Raw genomic sequence first — 12674 nt, forward strand, 5'->3', positions numbered from 1 at the left:
AGACGTACTTTTACACTGTTAGAAAACTTCTCTATCCCTGAAGGTCATTTTAGAAAATCATTAAATGGTATTATCTATAAATCCCTGCTTTAGCTAATTTTATTGATAGTTTATTTAATTTCTATAACCTCGAGCAATTTTTTGTTATCAGATGCAGAGAGGCTTAATAAAACCAAAACCAGGAACGCGTTGGCTCTGGATGAAACTCTGTCATCCATCATGACCGTGAAAATAGCTGACATTAAACCACAGTGCTTTAAATGGGAGCCCTCAATATCGGCCATCAAGGCATCAAAATCTGCCACAAACACTTACAACACACAACATCACTCATAAACACAAACACACACAGAGGGACAGAATAACCACCACTGTTTAAGGGGCCATTTGTTTTTCTTTATTTAATTTTTTGTTTTTGTTTAGAAAGGCATAGCAAAAACAATTTATTTAATATTACAGAATTTAGTGTAAAGTGAAGAGACAATGACCACTGCTGTCTAAGGGGCCCAATTGAGGCAAATTGACCACCCCCCGGAAAGGGACACCGACAGAACAACCTCTGACAAATCCCCCCCCCCCCCCCCCCCCCCAACTCACTCCAAGCAAACTTCATCATAGCCCCCATGGTAATTTTAAACCCTTGACCCATTAATATACCCATCTGATTGGTAAGTGAGTCCACCCCCTCTCCCGCATGATCAAGATTCTTCTTAGTGAAAAAGTGTCAACTTGTCACTGACAGGAGAAGTGTGAGGTGCCAAGAGAATTAAGAGAGAAGGATTTATTAACAGAAGATGAGTGCACGGAAGACAAGTGATATTTGGAGGCATTTTCATGCAGTAAATCAATCGCAATTAGAATGTTTAGTACAAGTGACTCAAGTGACTCAACTGACCCAAGTGAACCGGATCACATTACTGAGTGACTCAGATTAACCCGAGTCCATAAAATGGACCGAATTTACCACCACTAGTAGGAACCAAAAGCGGAGCGCACTATTTTACGGTGACGAAAATAATGCGCGAACCGCTTTGCTCAATTCCTATTGGTAATCGCCACATCGCGTCACTGCTAATTTGCATAAAGTTAAACTTTGTTCAGACTGTTCGCTTCTCTAACGTTCGGTTCTCACACTGTGGCTGGAATTCACCAGCTTTAACTCAAAATAAATGATAACCAATCGTTTTGTCGCGTCGTTTTACTGCCGGTCTGAACGTACCTTACTGCAGTGGCTTAATTAAACGAATACCTTGTTTCTCAGTTTAACTTCTGACAGGTTTAACATATTAAGCCAAAATGGAAAACTTCGTCAAATTCACCAACCAAAGCCAAGGAAGGGACCGTATATTCAGGTGTGTTTGTCATACTGCAGAAGTTTAGAGAGTACAGTAGTTTATCAGAACTGTTTATTGTCTTTAGTTATGTTTAGCTAAATTGACTTCATGTTCAGGGCGACTCAATATGGCTGCGCTTTGCTGAAGTACCTGCTTCAAAACGACGCGAAAAGAAAAGCGGTGTGGCAGAAGTTAGACAGTTTGGAGGCGAACATGAGCTCAGGACGGAAGCGTGAGTCAAATCATTCATGTCCTGTTTTGTTGATGATTAATATAAAGCTCGAGCGGACTCTTCCTCTGCATATCTACGATTACTTGTTAGTTGCTGTGCATAAATTAGTTAAATTATGATACGCATATGTACCGAATGTCATGTAATGCGATTTACATAAATATTGTCTGGCCCTTTAAGTGTGATAAGTGTACTATGCTAGGGCATAGGGAGCGAGTGTGTAGTGAACGTAAGAGAATTGACCGTCTCCGGCTGTGCTCGTGTTGTTATGTTTTACTCGGAGTATGTCTGACATTAAACGAAACGTTCTCGTTCAACCCCACTTAAACATTTTTACATTATTTTACACCGAACATCACAGGTGTTCTAACATTACCATTAAAGACGAGGTTTAAATCCAGGTCCTGAGGCACCCACTCGGCTGTATCACTATTCTGTCGCAAAGTACTAATACACTAAGGTTGTGCACTCAGTAAACACCGTCCAGGCCTAACATTATGACCACTGATGGGTGAAGTGAATAACACTGATTATCTCATCACGGCACCTGTTAGTGGGTGGGATATATTAGGCAGCAAGTGAACATTTTATCCTCAAAGTTGATGTGTTAGAAGCAGGAAAAATGGGCAAGCGTAAGAATTTAAGCGAGTTTGACAAGGGCCAAATTGTGATGGCTAGACCTCGGTGTCAGAGCATCTCCAAAACTGCAGCTCTTGTGGGGTGTTCCTGGACTGCAGTGGTCGCTATCTATTAAAAGTGGTCCAAGGAAGGAACAGTGGTAAACCGGCGACAGGGTCATGGGCGGCCAAGGCTCATTGATGCACGGGGGGAGCAAAGGTTGGCCGTATGGTTCGATCCAACAGATGAGCTACTGTAGCTCAAATAGCTGAAGAAGTTAATGCTGGTTCTGATAGAAAGGTGTCAGAATACACAGTGCATCACAGTTTGTTGTGTATGAGGCTGCATAGCTGCAGACCAGTCAGGGTGCCCATGCTGACCTCTGAGCATGGGTACGTGAGCATGGGAACTAGACTACGGAGCAATGGAAGAAGGTGGCCTGGTCTGATGAATTATGTTTTCTTTTACATCACTTGGATGGCTGGGTGTGTGTGTGTGTCTCTCTTACATGGGGAACACGTGGCACCAGGATGCACTATGGGAAGACGGCAAGCCGGCAGAAGCAGTGTGATACTTTGGGCAATGTTCTGCTGGAAAATCTTGGGTCCTGCCATTCATGTGGATGTTACTTTGACATGTACCACTGATCTAAGCATTGTTGCAGACCATGTACACCCTTTCATGGAAACGGTATTCCCTGATGGCTGTGGCCTCTTTCAGCAGGATAATGCGCCCTGCCACAAAGCAAAAATGGTTCAGGAACGGTTTGAAGAGCACAACAACTAGTTTGAGGTGTTGACTTGGCCTCCAAATTCCCCAGATCTCAATCCAATCAAGCATCTGTGGGATGTGCTGGACAAACAAGTCCGATCCATGGAGGCCCCACCTCACAACTTACAGGAGTTAAAGGATCTGCTGCTAACATCTTGGTGCCAGATACCACAGCACACCTTCAGGGGTCTAGTGGATTCCATGCCTCGACAGGTCAGGGCTGTTTTGGCAGCAAAAGAGGGACCAACACAATATTAGGAATGTGGTCATAATGTTATGCCTGAACGGTGTACATAGGGTTGTTATAAAAAGTGCACATGCCTCTTTTAAAAATGTAAAAATAATTTCAGATTTATTTACACCTTTAATGTGACCTATAATCTATGCAAATTAGTTAAAACACAAAGTAAAATCATTTGCATCAGCAGCAATACTGACTGGTCAACAACACGAAGGAAAAGCAAAGCTCAATTTTCATGGCAAAAGCCTAAGCACTACTTCTAACAGAGTTCACAGAATCAGTTAACCCAACCACAGATCACAATGCACACAAAACAGATACACCAAAGGACATAAAAATAAAATAGGATGGACCAACAAGAAACTGCAGCATATACGTTTTAAAATGACAACAAACCACCTATTAATACAATGGAGATGTCATGGCCTTAGAACAAACTATACCAAAATACAAAGACTTGCAATATGTCTCAATCCATCAAATATGTCTACAGGACAACAAAATAATACCAAGAAACTTCATCGAATACCACAACCCAGGACCAAATATTGGCAGAGCATCTGGAGGAACATCAATTTAAATAAAAAATAATATCCCTCATTGCCAAATACCCCTAAACACACAATTACAAACAAGATTAATATGTGCATCAAGTCTATTACCATCTGCTCAATCCACGTCCTGCCAAAATTCAAACGCACTAACCAGCTGTATTTGTAAAACACTTGAAAGGATGGTAAACAGTCGCCTTTTTGGTATCTAGGAGTGAACAGGTAGGGTAAGGTTGGGTAATTCTCTTTGGTAGTGAAATTAAAAGGTATACCTGCACATTAAAACTTTGACCTGCCTGACAACTGTCAACTGTTCAGAGCTTAACTTTGGTCATTTGCTCTGTAGGCACATTGAAAGTTTACTGTGTGTAAAAATGTAAAATCTATCGAGTATATTATCACAGATTAACAATTTGAAATGTATATGCTTGGGTGGTGCAGCGGTCTATTATGCTAGCCCACCACCACTAGGAGCCTGGTTTTAATCTAAGCATTTCCATTGGCAAGCTGGGCGTCTACACAGACATGATTGGCTATGTCTGAGGGGATGGGGGTAATGACCGAAGCCCTGTTACGGATTGCCGACCTGTTTAAATAATTTTGGCTTAATTTTAAGCATGTGCAACAAATGTTAATTTTAAGTTAATTATTAGCATAATAATTCTTACTTGACCAGTTCTTTACTTGTAGGGGGATAGTTGTGTAATATTAAAACCTAGCACAACGTTACTTTTTGTTCTCAAAATCTTTTTCACTAATAATGTATGTTTTCCCTTAGTGCTGGCATTAAACAATATAGTCTGTTATTAAAAATAGCAGTTTTTTATTCTTCCTATTCACAATTAACGTTTGTTATAAAAATATGAACGTTAATTATTGGCACAAGAACTAAGACATGTTCTGTATATCAATAACATTATTTCCAATGTAATAATCAAACTTTGTTGTTCTGTTCAGTTTTCAGGCTTGGTAATACTGTGAACTCTGTGGATGCGGCCAAGAAAACGCTTAACCTTTCAGACCATGTGCTGCGGTTCTGTCTCACCATGGCCAACCTGAACCGTGCCCTCTATTTTGTATGTGACAATATTCTTTGGGCCAGAAGCATCGGCCTCATCCAAGATATCAACAAGGATAGGTGGAACGTCAATGCAAACAGATATTATTTTATATCTTTAGTGCTGAATCTTATCCGAGATGCCTATGGGATTGGCCAGCTCATGGTCCAAATGTCTCGGGATAGGCAATATCGGCAGAAAGTCAGTCAGCACCTCAGTGAGAGCCCAGATGTGGCCAGCGTTGTTATTCCACAGTTAGATGCCTTTTTGTTCCTGTTGCTTGAGAGCCTCAGAAGTCACCCAGCTGTGGCTCTTGACACACTCAAAAATGTGTGTGATCTTTTCATTCCATTAGACAAGCTGGGAATTTACCAAACAAATGCAGGGGTTGTAGGGCTGTGTGGACTTGTCTCATCTCTTTTAGGAATACTGTCGGTGCTGAAGCCCAGTCTAAAAATCCAACCATGAGGGTGAAGCCTGTAGGTCCATATCAAATTTAAATCGTATATTACAATAATAGCATTGAGTTTGTATAAATATTGGCCTTAATTTTGGTACACATGAACAAAGAGAAATATATTATCTTTAGTTACTTATTTCAGTGGTTTGGTGCAATAAGATCTAGAACAAACGCTGTCACAATCTAACTTGTAATAATTAGTCACTTTAATTACAAATACATGTATGACAACAAATGTCAGTCTTCCGTGCCTGAGCACTTAATATATTTTAGGACTTGGGCCTGCTCACTAAGTCTGCCCCTCAGTGGCCAATTTTTGCTTCACTGTGTTAAGCAATATACAAACTTGCAGAGCAGCTGGACGCCCTTCCAACGGCACCCTGGTTTTTCTCATGCCTGTTTACTAGTCAAGAACTATTTGGTTTTTGGGAGCCTGAGTAGACAGGCTTTGAAAACTGGTGTGGAAGAGTAAAGTAAGCCATCTGAATAAAACTTTAACAGAATGAGGGGTGTGCAAGTGTACCCTATAGTTTGCTGAGTTTATAAAGTATGAAATAAACTGTACATAGACAAACTATCAGGAGCATAATACTTTACTGGCGTGTTCTTTTGAAACGATCACGTGCACACTTTTCCATGGATTATGGAAGGGGGCAAAATACGTAAACACGTACATCAAACATGATCAGCACACTACAACACAGAAAGGTCTGTTACTCTAACTTAATTACTGTATGATTTCTAGGACCGCTTCATATTGCACCTAATATTTCATACACTACGCAAATGAACAATGTTAAACACAAATCTTCAATTTCGAATTTTACAGCAAATTGCATATTACATGGGAAACGGCTCATTTTACGATCCATGACATGGTTTTTACGGTCGTGAATTAGGCATGGCCTTACCAGTTTTGGAGCCAGGAACCTTTGTGTGAAATCCTGTGCAAATTTAAGGCGAGTTTGATCATGGACAGTGCCACCCCTGTTTTCTGGAGCTTTGAATTCTCATCTCTTTAGAATTAAGCACATTTTTTTCAGCATTGGGTGGAAGTCTGGGCTTTTTTACACTGGCAAAATACTTAAAGTACTTTTAATTAAGTGCAAACAAAGAAATCACCACATTATATGACTCTACACCACAAAACTAATATTTGCTTTTATATTTAGAAAACTTAAACTGAGGAAACAATATTAACAGAAATTCAGATTTTTAACTTGGTTTGAAATGAATTGGTGATTAGGTTTTGCTACTGACGGATTTCTATATGTAATGATTGTAAAACATGCATTAGCACTACATATTTTAAATGTATTTGATTACAGGAGACAAGTGATAACATGCTGGTATATTCATTTTGTGCAATTTACTGTGTTTATTTTATTGTATTTTACATTTGTTCCCTGTAAATGAGGATCAATGGTACAAGAGACTTCAGTTCTGCTAGTATCTATTATTTTCAGAATCTTTTACAAAGAGCTGTGTAGTGTTTATAATTACAATTTCTATGCCCTTAATTAACAAAGATTAAGATCTGCTGTGATTAATTGAATTCATATGTAAATATATTTTCTTTTAATTCTTTCTCTCATTTTTAAGGCTTTTAACAATATATACATTGTATTTTGACATGAACATTATATATACAAAAGTGAGTACACCCCTCACATTTCTGCAGATATTTAAGTATATCTTTTCATGGGACAACACTGACAAAATGACACTTTGACACAATGAAAAGTAGTCTGTGTGCAGCTTATATAACAGTGTAAATTTATTCTTCCCTCAAAATAACTCAATATACAGCCATTAATGTCTAAACCACCGGCAACAAAAGTGAGTACACCCCTAAGAGACTACACCCCTAAATGTCCAAATTGAGCACTGCTTGTCATTTTCCCTTTAAAATGTCATGTGACTCGTTAGTGTTACTAGGTCTCAGGTGTGCATAGGGAGCAGGTGTGTTCAATTTAGTAGTACAGCTCTCACACTCTCTCATACTGGTCACTGAAAGTTCCAACATGGCACCTCATGGCAAAGAACTCTCTGAGGATCTTAAAAGACGAATTGTTGCGCTACATGAAGATGGCCAAGGCTACAAGAAGATTGCCAACACCCTGAAACTGAGCTGCAGCACAGTGGCCAAGATCATCCAGCGTTTTAAAAGAGCAGGGTCCACTCAGAACAGACCTCGCGTTGGTCGTCCAAAGAAGCTGAGTGCACGTGCTCAGTGTCACATCCAACTGCTGTCTTTGAAAGATAGGCGCAGGAGTGCTGTCAGCATTGCTGCAGAGATTGAAAAGGTGGGGGGTCAGCCTGTCAGTGCTCGGACCATACGCCGCACACTACATCAAATTGGTCTGCATGGCTGTCACCCCAGAAGGAAGCCCGCAAACAGTTTGCTGAAGACATGTCAACAAAGAACATGGATTACTGGAACCATGTCCTATGGTCTGATGAGACCAAAATTAATTTGTTTGGTTCAGATGGTCTCAAGCATGTGTAGCGGCAATCAGGTGAGGAGTACAAAGATAAGTGTGTCATGCCTACAGTCAAGCATGGTGGTGGGAATGCCATGGTCTGGGGCTGCATGAGTGCAGCAGGTGTTGGGGAGTTACATTTCATTGAGGGACACATGAACTCCAATATGTACTGTGAAATACTGAAGCAGAGCATGATCCCCTCCCTCCGGAAACTGGGTCGCAGGGCAGTGTTCCAGCATGATAATGACCCCAAACACACCTCTAAGACGACCACTGCTTTATTGAAGAGGCTGAGGGTAAAGGTGATGGACTGGCCAAGCATGTCTCCAGACCTAAACCCAATAGAACATCTTTGGGGCATCCTCAAGCGGAAGGTGGAGGAGCGCAAAGTCTCGAATATCCGCCAGCTCCGTGATGTCGTCATGGAGGAGTGGAAAAGCATTCCAGTGGCAACCTGTGAAGCTCTGGTAAACTCCATGCCCAGGAGAGTTAAGGCAGTTCTGGGAAATAATGGTGGCCACACAAAATATTGACACTTCAGGAACTTTCACTAAGGGGTGTACTCACTTTTGTTGCCGGTGGTTTAGACATTAATGGCTGTATATTGAGTTATTTTGAGGGAAGAATAAATTTACACTGTTATATAAGCTGCACACAGACTACTTTTCATTGTGTCAAAGTGTCATTTTGTCAGTGTTGTCCCATGAAAAGATATACTTAAATATCTGCAGAAATGTGAGGGGTGTACTCACTTTTGTGATACACTGTATATACAGTATATATATATATATGTATATATATATATATATACAGTATATATATATATATATATATATATATATATATATATATATATATATATATTAAATAGCTAGTTGTTTTACAATATCTATTATGAAAGATAAAACTAGTATGAAAGATGCACCATTCTACAGTATAATAAGCAGGTAAACACGTTTTCACTGCTCCAGTGGTGCCATTCTTTACAGCACTCCATTTGCGACTTGGCCTTGTGCTGAAAGGTTTGCATGGAACACAGCAATGGTATGACCATATACAATTATTTCTCAGTCTCTTTATTAGAATACAACTCATCTTACACTTTAGTAATAGCAGGAACATTGCTATTCTTACTTAAATGGAATAAAAACCCTGATTAATGACATTGCTTACACTGTAATTTCAATAATTGGATGTTTGCTAACCCATAAGACCAAGATTCAGTCACATCATTCCATTCAAAATGCCAAAGAATTTGACAGACAAAATCATAATTTTGTATCAGCAAGGCCACTCCCAGAAGGAAATAAGCAAACAAACTGGATACTATACTGTGGAATACAAAAAAACAATGGAAGGCCAAGTGTTCAAAATCTGATGAGAAGGTTCTTCTTTGAGACACTGGAAGATATCAAGTAAAAACCTGGCTCATGTAAGAAATAAGACAGCTTAAATCTAAATAAGAACTCTGGGAAGTGCTAAAAGAAGTCTGATATAATATACAGTACCAGAGCATGACTTAAAAACTCCCAGAAAAAGTTCAAGATGTGATGAATGCAAGGAAGATCACACTAAATACTGACTGTAGAAGCCTGTTCTGAAAATGTATCATTGTGCAAAAGTCTTAGGCTTAATATACAAACAGGAAATATGTACACACACACAAAAAAAAGTAGAATTAATAGTGCTTTACACTGATCAGCCATAACATTAAAATCACCTCCTCGTTTCTACACTCACTGTTCATTTTATCAGCTCCACTTTCCATATAGAAGCACTTTGAACTGACTGTAGTCCATCTGTTTCTCTACATACTTTTTTAGCCTGCTTTCACTCTGTTCTTCAATGGTCAGGACCCCCACAGGACCACCACAGAGCAAGTATTATTTAGATGGTGGATGATTCTCAGCACTGCAGTGACAATGACATGGTGGTGGTGTGTTAGTGTGTGTTGTGCTGGTATGAGTGGATCAGACACAGCAGCGCTGCTGGAGTTTTTAAATACCGTGTCCACTCACTGTCCACTCTATTAGACACTCCTACCTTGTAGATGTAAAGTCAGAGATGATCGCTCATCTATTGCTGCTGTTTGAGTTGGTCATCTTGTAGACCTTCATCAGTGGTCACAGGACGCTGCCCATGGGGCACTGTTGGCTGGATATTTTTGGTTGGACTATTCTCAGTCCAGCAGTGACAGTGAGGTGTTTAAAAACTCCATCAGCTCTGCTGTGTCTGATCCACTAATACCAGCACAACACACACTAACACACCACCACCATGTCATTGTCACTGCAGTGCTGAGAATGATCCACCACCCAAATAATACCTGCTCTGTAGTGGTCCTGTGGGGGTCCTGACCATTGAAGAACAGAATGAAAGGGGGCTAACAAAGCATGCAGAGAAACAGATGGACTACAGTCAGTAATTGTAGAATTACAAAGTGATCCTATATGGTAAGTGGAGCTGATAAAATGGACAGTGAGTGTAGAAACAAGGAAGTGGTTTTAATGTTATGGCTAATCGGTGTATTTAAAGACCAAAATAAATCATTTCAAATTTACTTAACACTTAACTTGTGACCTATAATCTGTGCAATTCAACCTAAAACAGCTGAAATTGCTTCAGAGAGGAAAAATAACGATAAAAATGATAAGGTTGCCTAAGTGTGCACTCCCTCTTATAACCAATCACATTCAAACTAATGTTAAACAGTAGTCAGTGCATACTTGCCATTTATTAAATGATTACCCCCTCATATAAAGTTCACATGTCCAGCAAACTGGCTGGACAAACTGGTAAATTAATTTCCAAGGCGTTACATTTACCACTGAACACAGTAAAAACATCTTGGTACTTGGTGGTACAGTGGTGTTCAAAAAAGTAGCAGTGATTTAAAAAAAGCGAATAAAGCACAAAATCATTATAACTTTTAGTTTGATAAATGCAAATGCACTGAAAATACTACACTTTCAATTCTAAATCAAAACATTAACAAAATTTTGCCAGTTTGTGTTAATCCTTTACAGAAAGTTAAAAAAAAATCATATTTGGCTGTTCAAAAAAATAGCAGTGCCAGAATTTTTCTTTAAAAACTTTAAAAATGTATGTATAAACTGATTTGGTTTTACTTCACTTTAAATTACTGAACTAATACAGGTCCTTCTCAAAAAATTAGCATATTGTGATAAAGTTCATTATTTTCTATAATGTAATGATAAAAATTAAACTTTCATATATTTTAGATTCATTGCACACCAACTGAAATATTTCAGGTCTTTTATTGTTTTAATACTGATGATTTTGGCATACAGCTCATGAAAACCCAAAATTCCTATCTCAAAAAATTAGCATATTTCATCCGACCAATAAAAGAAAAATGTTTTTAATACAAAAAAAGTCAACCTTCAAATAATTATGTTCAGTTATGCACTCAATACTTGGTCGGGAATCCTTTTGCAGAAATGACTGCTTCAATGCGGCGTGGCATGGAGGCAATCAGCCTGTGGCACTGCTGAGGTGTTATGGAGGCCCAGGATGCTTCGATAGCGGCCTTAAGCTCATCCAGAGTGTTGGGTCTTGTGTCTCTCAACTTTCTCTTCACAATATCCCACAGATTCTCTATGGGGTTCAGGTCAGGAGAGTTGGCAGGCCAATTGAGCACAGTAATACCATGGTCAGTAAACCATTCACCAGTGGTTTTGGCACTGTGAGCAGGTCGTGCTGAAAAATGAAATCTTCATCTCCATAAAGCTTTTCAGCAGATGGAAGCATGAAGTGCTCCAAAATCTCCTGATAGCTAGCTGCATTGACCCTGCCCTTGATAAAACACAGTGGACCAACACCAGCAGCTGACATGGCACCCCAGACCATCACTGACTGTGGGTACTTGACACTGGACTTCAGGCATTTTGGCATTTCCTTCTCCCCAGTCTTCCTCCAGACTCTGGCACCTTGATTTCCGAAAACAGTACTTTGGACCACTGAGCAACAGTCCAGTGCTGCTTCTCTGTAGCCCAGGTCAGGCGCTTCTGCCGCTGTTTCTGGTTCAAAAGTGGCTTGACCTGGGGAATGCGGCACCTGTAGCCCATTTCCTGCACACGCCTGTGCACGGTGGCTCTGGATGTTTCTACTCCAGACTCAGTCCACTGCTTCCGCAGGTCCCCCAAGGTCTGGAATCGGCCCTTCTCCACAATCTTCCTCAGGGTCCGGTCACCTCTTCTCGTTGTGCAGCGTTTTCTGCCACACTTTTTCCTTCCCACAGACTTCCCACTGAGGTGCCTTGATACAGCACTCTGGGAACAGCCTATTCGTTCAGAAATTTCTTTCTGTGTCTTACCCTCTTGCTTGAGGGTGTCAATGATGGCCTTCTGGACAGCAGTCAGGTCGGCAGTCTTACCCATGATTGCAGTTTTGAGTAATGAACCAGGCTGGGAGTTTTTAAAAGCCTCAGGAATCTTTTGCAGGTGTTTAGAGTTAATTCGTTGATTCAGATGATTAGGTTAATAGCTCGTTTAGAGAACCTTTTCATGATATGCTAATTTTTTGAGATAGGAATTTTGGGTTTTCATGAGCTGTATGCCAAAATCATCAGTATTAAAACAATAAAAGACCTGAAATATTTCAGTTGGTGTGCAATGAATCTAAAATATATGAAAGTTTAATTTTTATCATTACATTATGGAAAATAATGAACTTTATCACAATATGCTAATTTTTTGAGAAGGACCTGTATTTAGTGGCATAACAATTGTTCTGAGATTTGTGTTGCATGGCGTCGACCAACTTCTGGCACCTCTGAACAGGTATTCTAGTCCAGGATGATTAGACTACATTCCACAATTCTTCTGCATTTTTAGGTTTTACCTCAAAAAAACGTGTTTGAGATATCAGCCCACAAGTTCTCTATGGGATTGAAGTCAGGGG

General features: G+C 39.9%; 1 protein-coding gene across 1 annotated transcript; it reads left to right on the plus strand.

Moving 5' to 3' along the window:
• Positions 1 to 1180: 1180 nt before the first annotated feature.
• Positions 1181 to 6803, plus strand: pex11a (peroxisomal biogenesis factor 11 alpha). Its single transcript, XM_063004552.1, has 3 exons — positions 1181 to 1352; positions 1451 to 1566; positions 4705 to 6803. Exons 1-3 carry the CDS (start codon positions 1297 to 1299, stop codon positions 5271 to 5273), a joined length of 741 nt encoding a protein of 246 aa, XP_062860622.1. The 5' UTR covers positions 1181 to 1296; the 3' UTR covers positions 5274 to 6803.
• The last annotated feature ends 5871 nt before the right edge of the window (positions 6804 to 12674 follow it).

Source organism: Trichomycterus rosablanca, chromosome 11, assembly GCF_030014385.1.
Source record: "Trichomycterus rosablanca isolate fTriRos1 chromosome 11, fTriRos1.hap1, whole genome shotgun sequence".
Taxonomy (NCBI): Eukaryota; Metazoa; Chordata; class Actinopteri; order Siluriformes; family Trichomycteridae; genus Trichomycterus; species Trichomycterus rosablanca.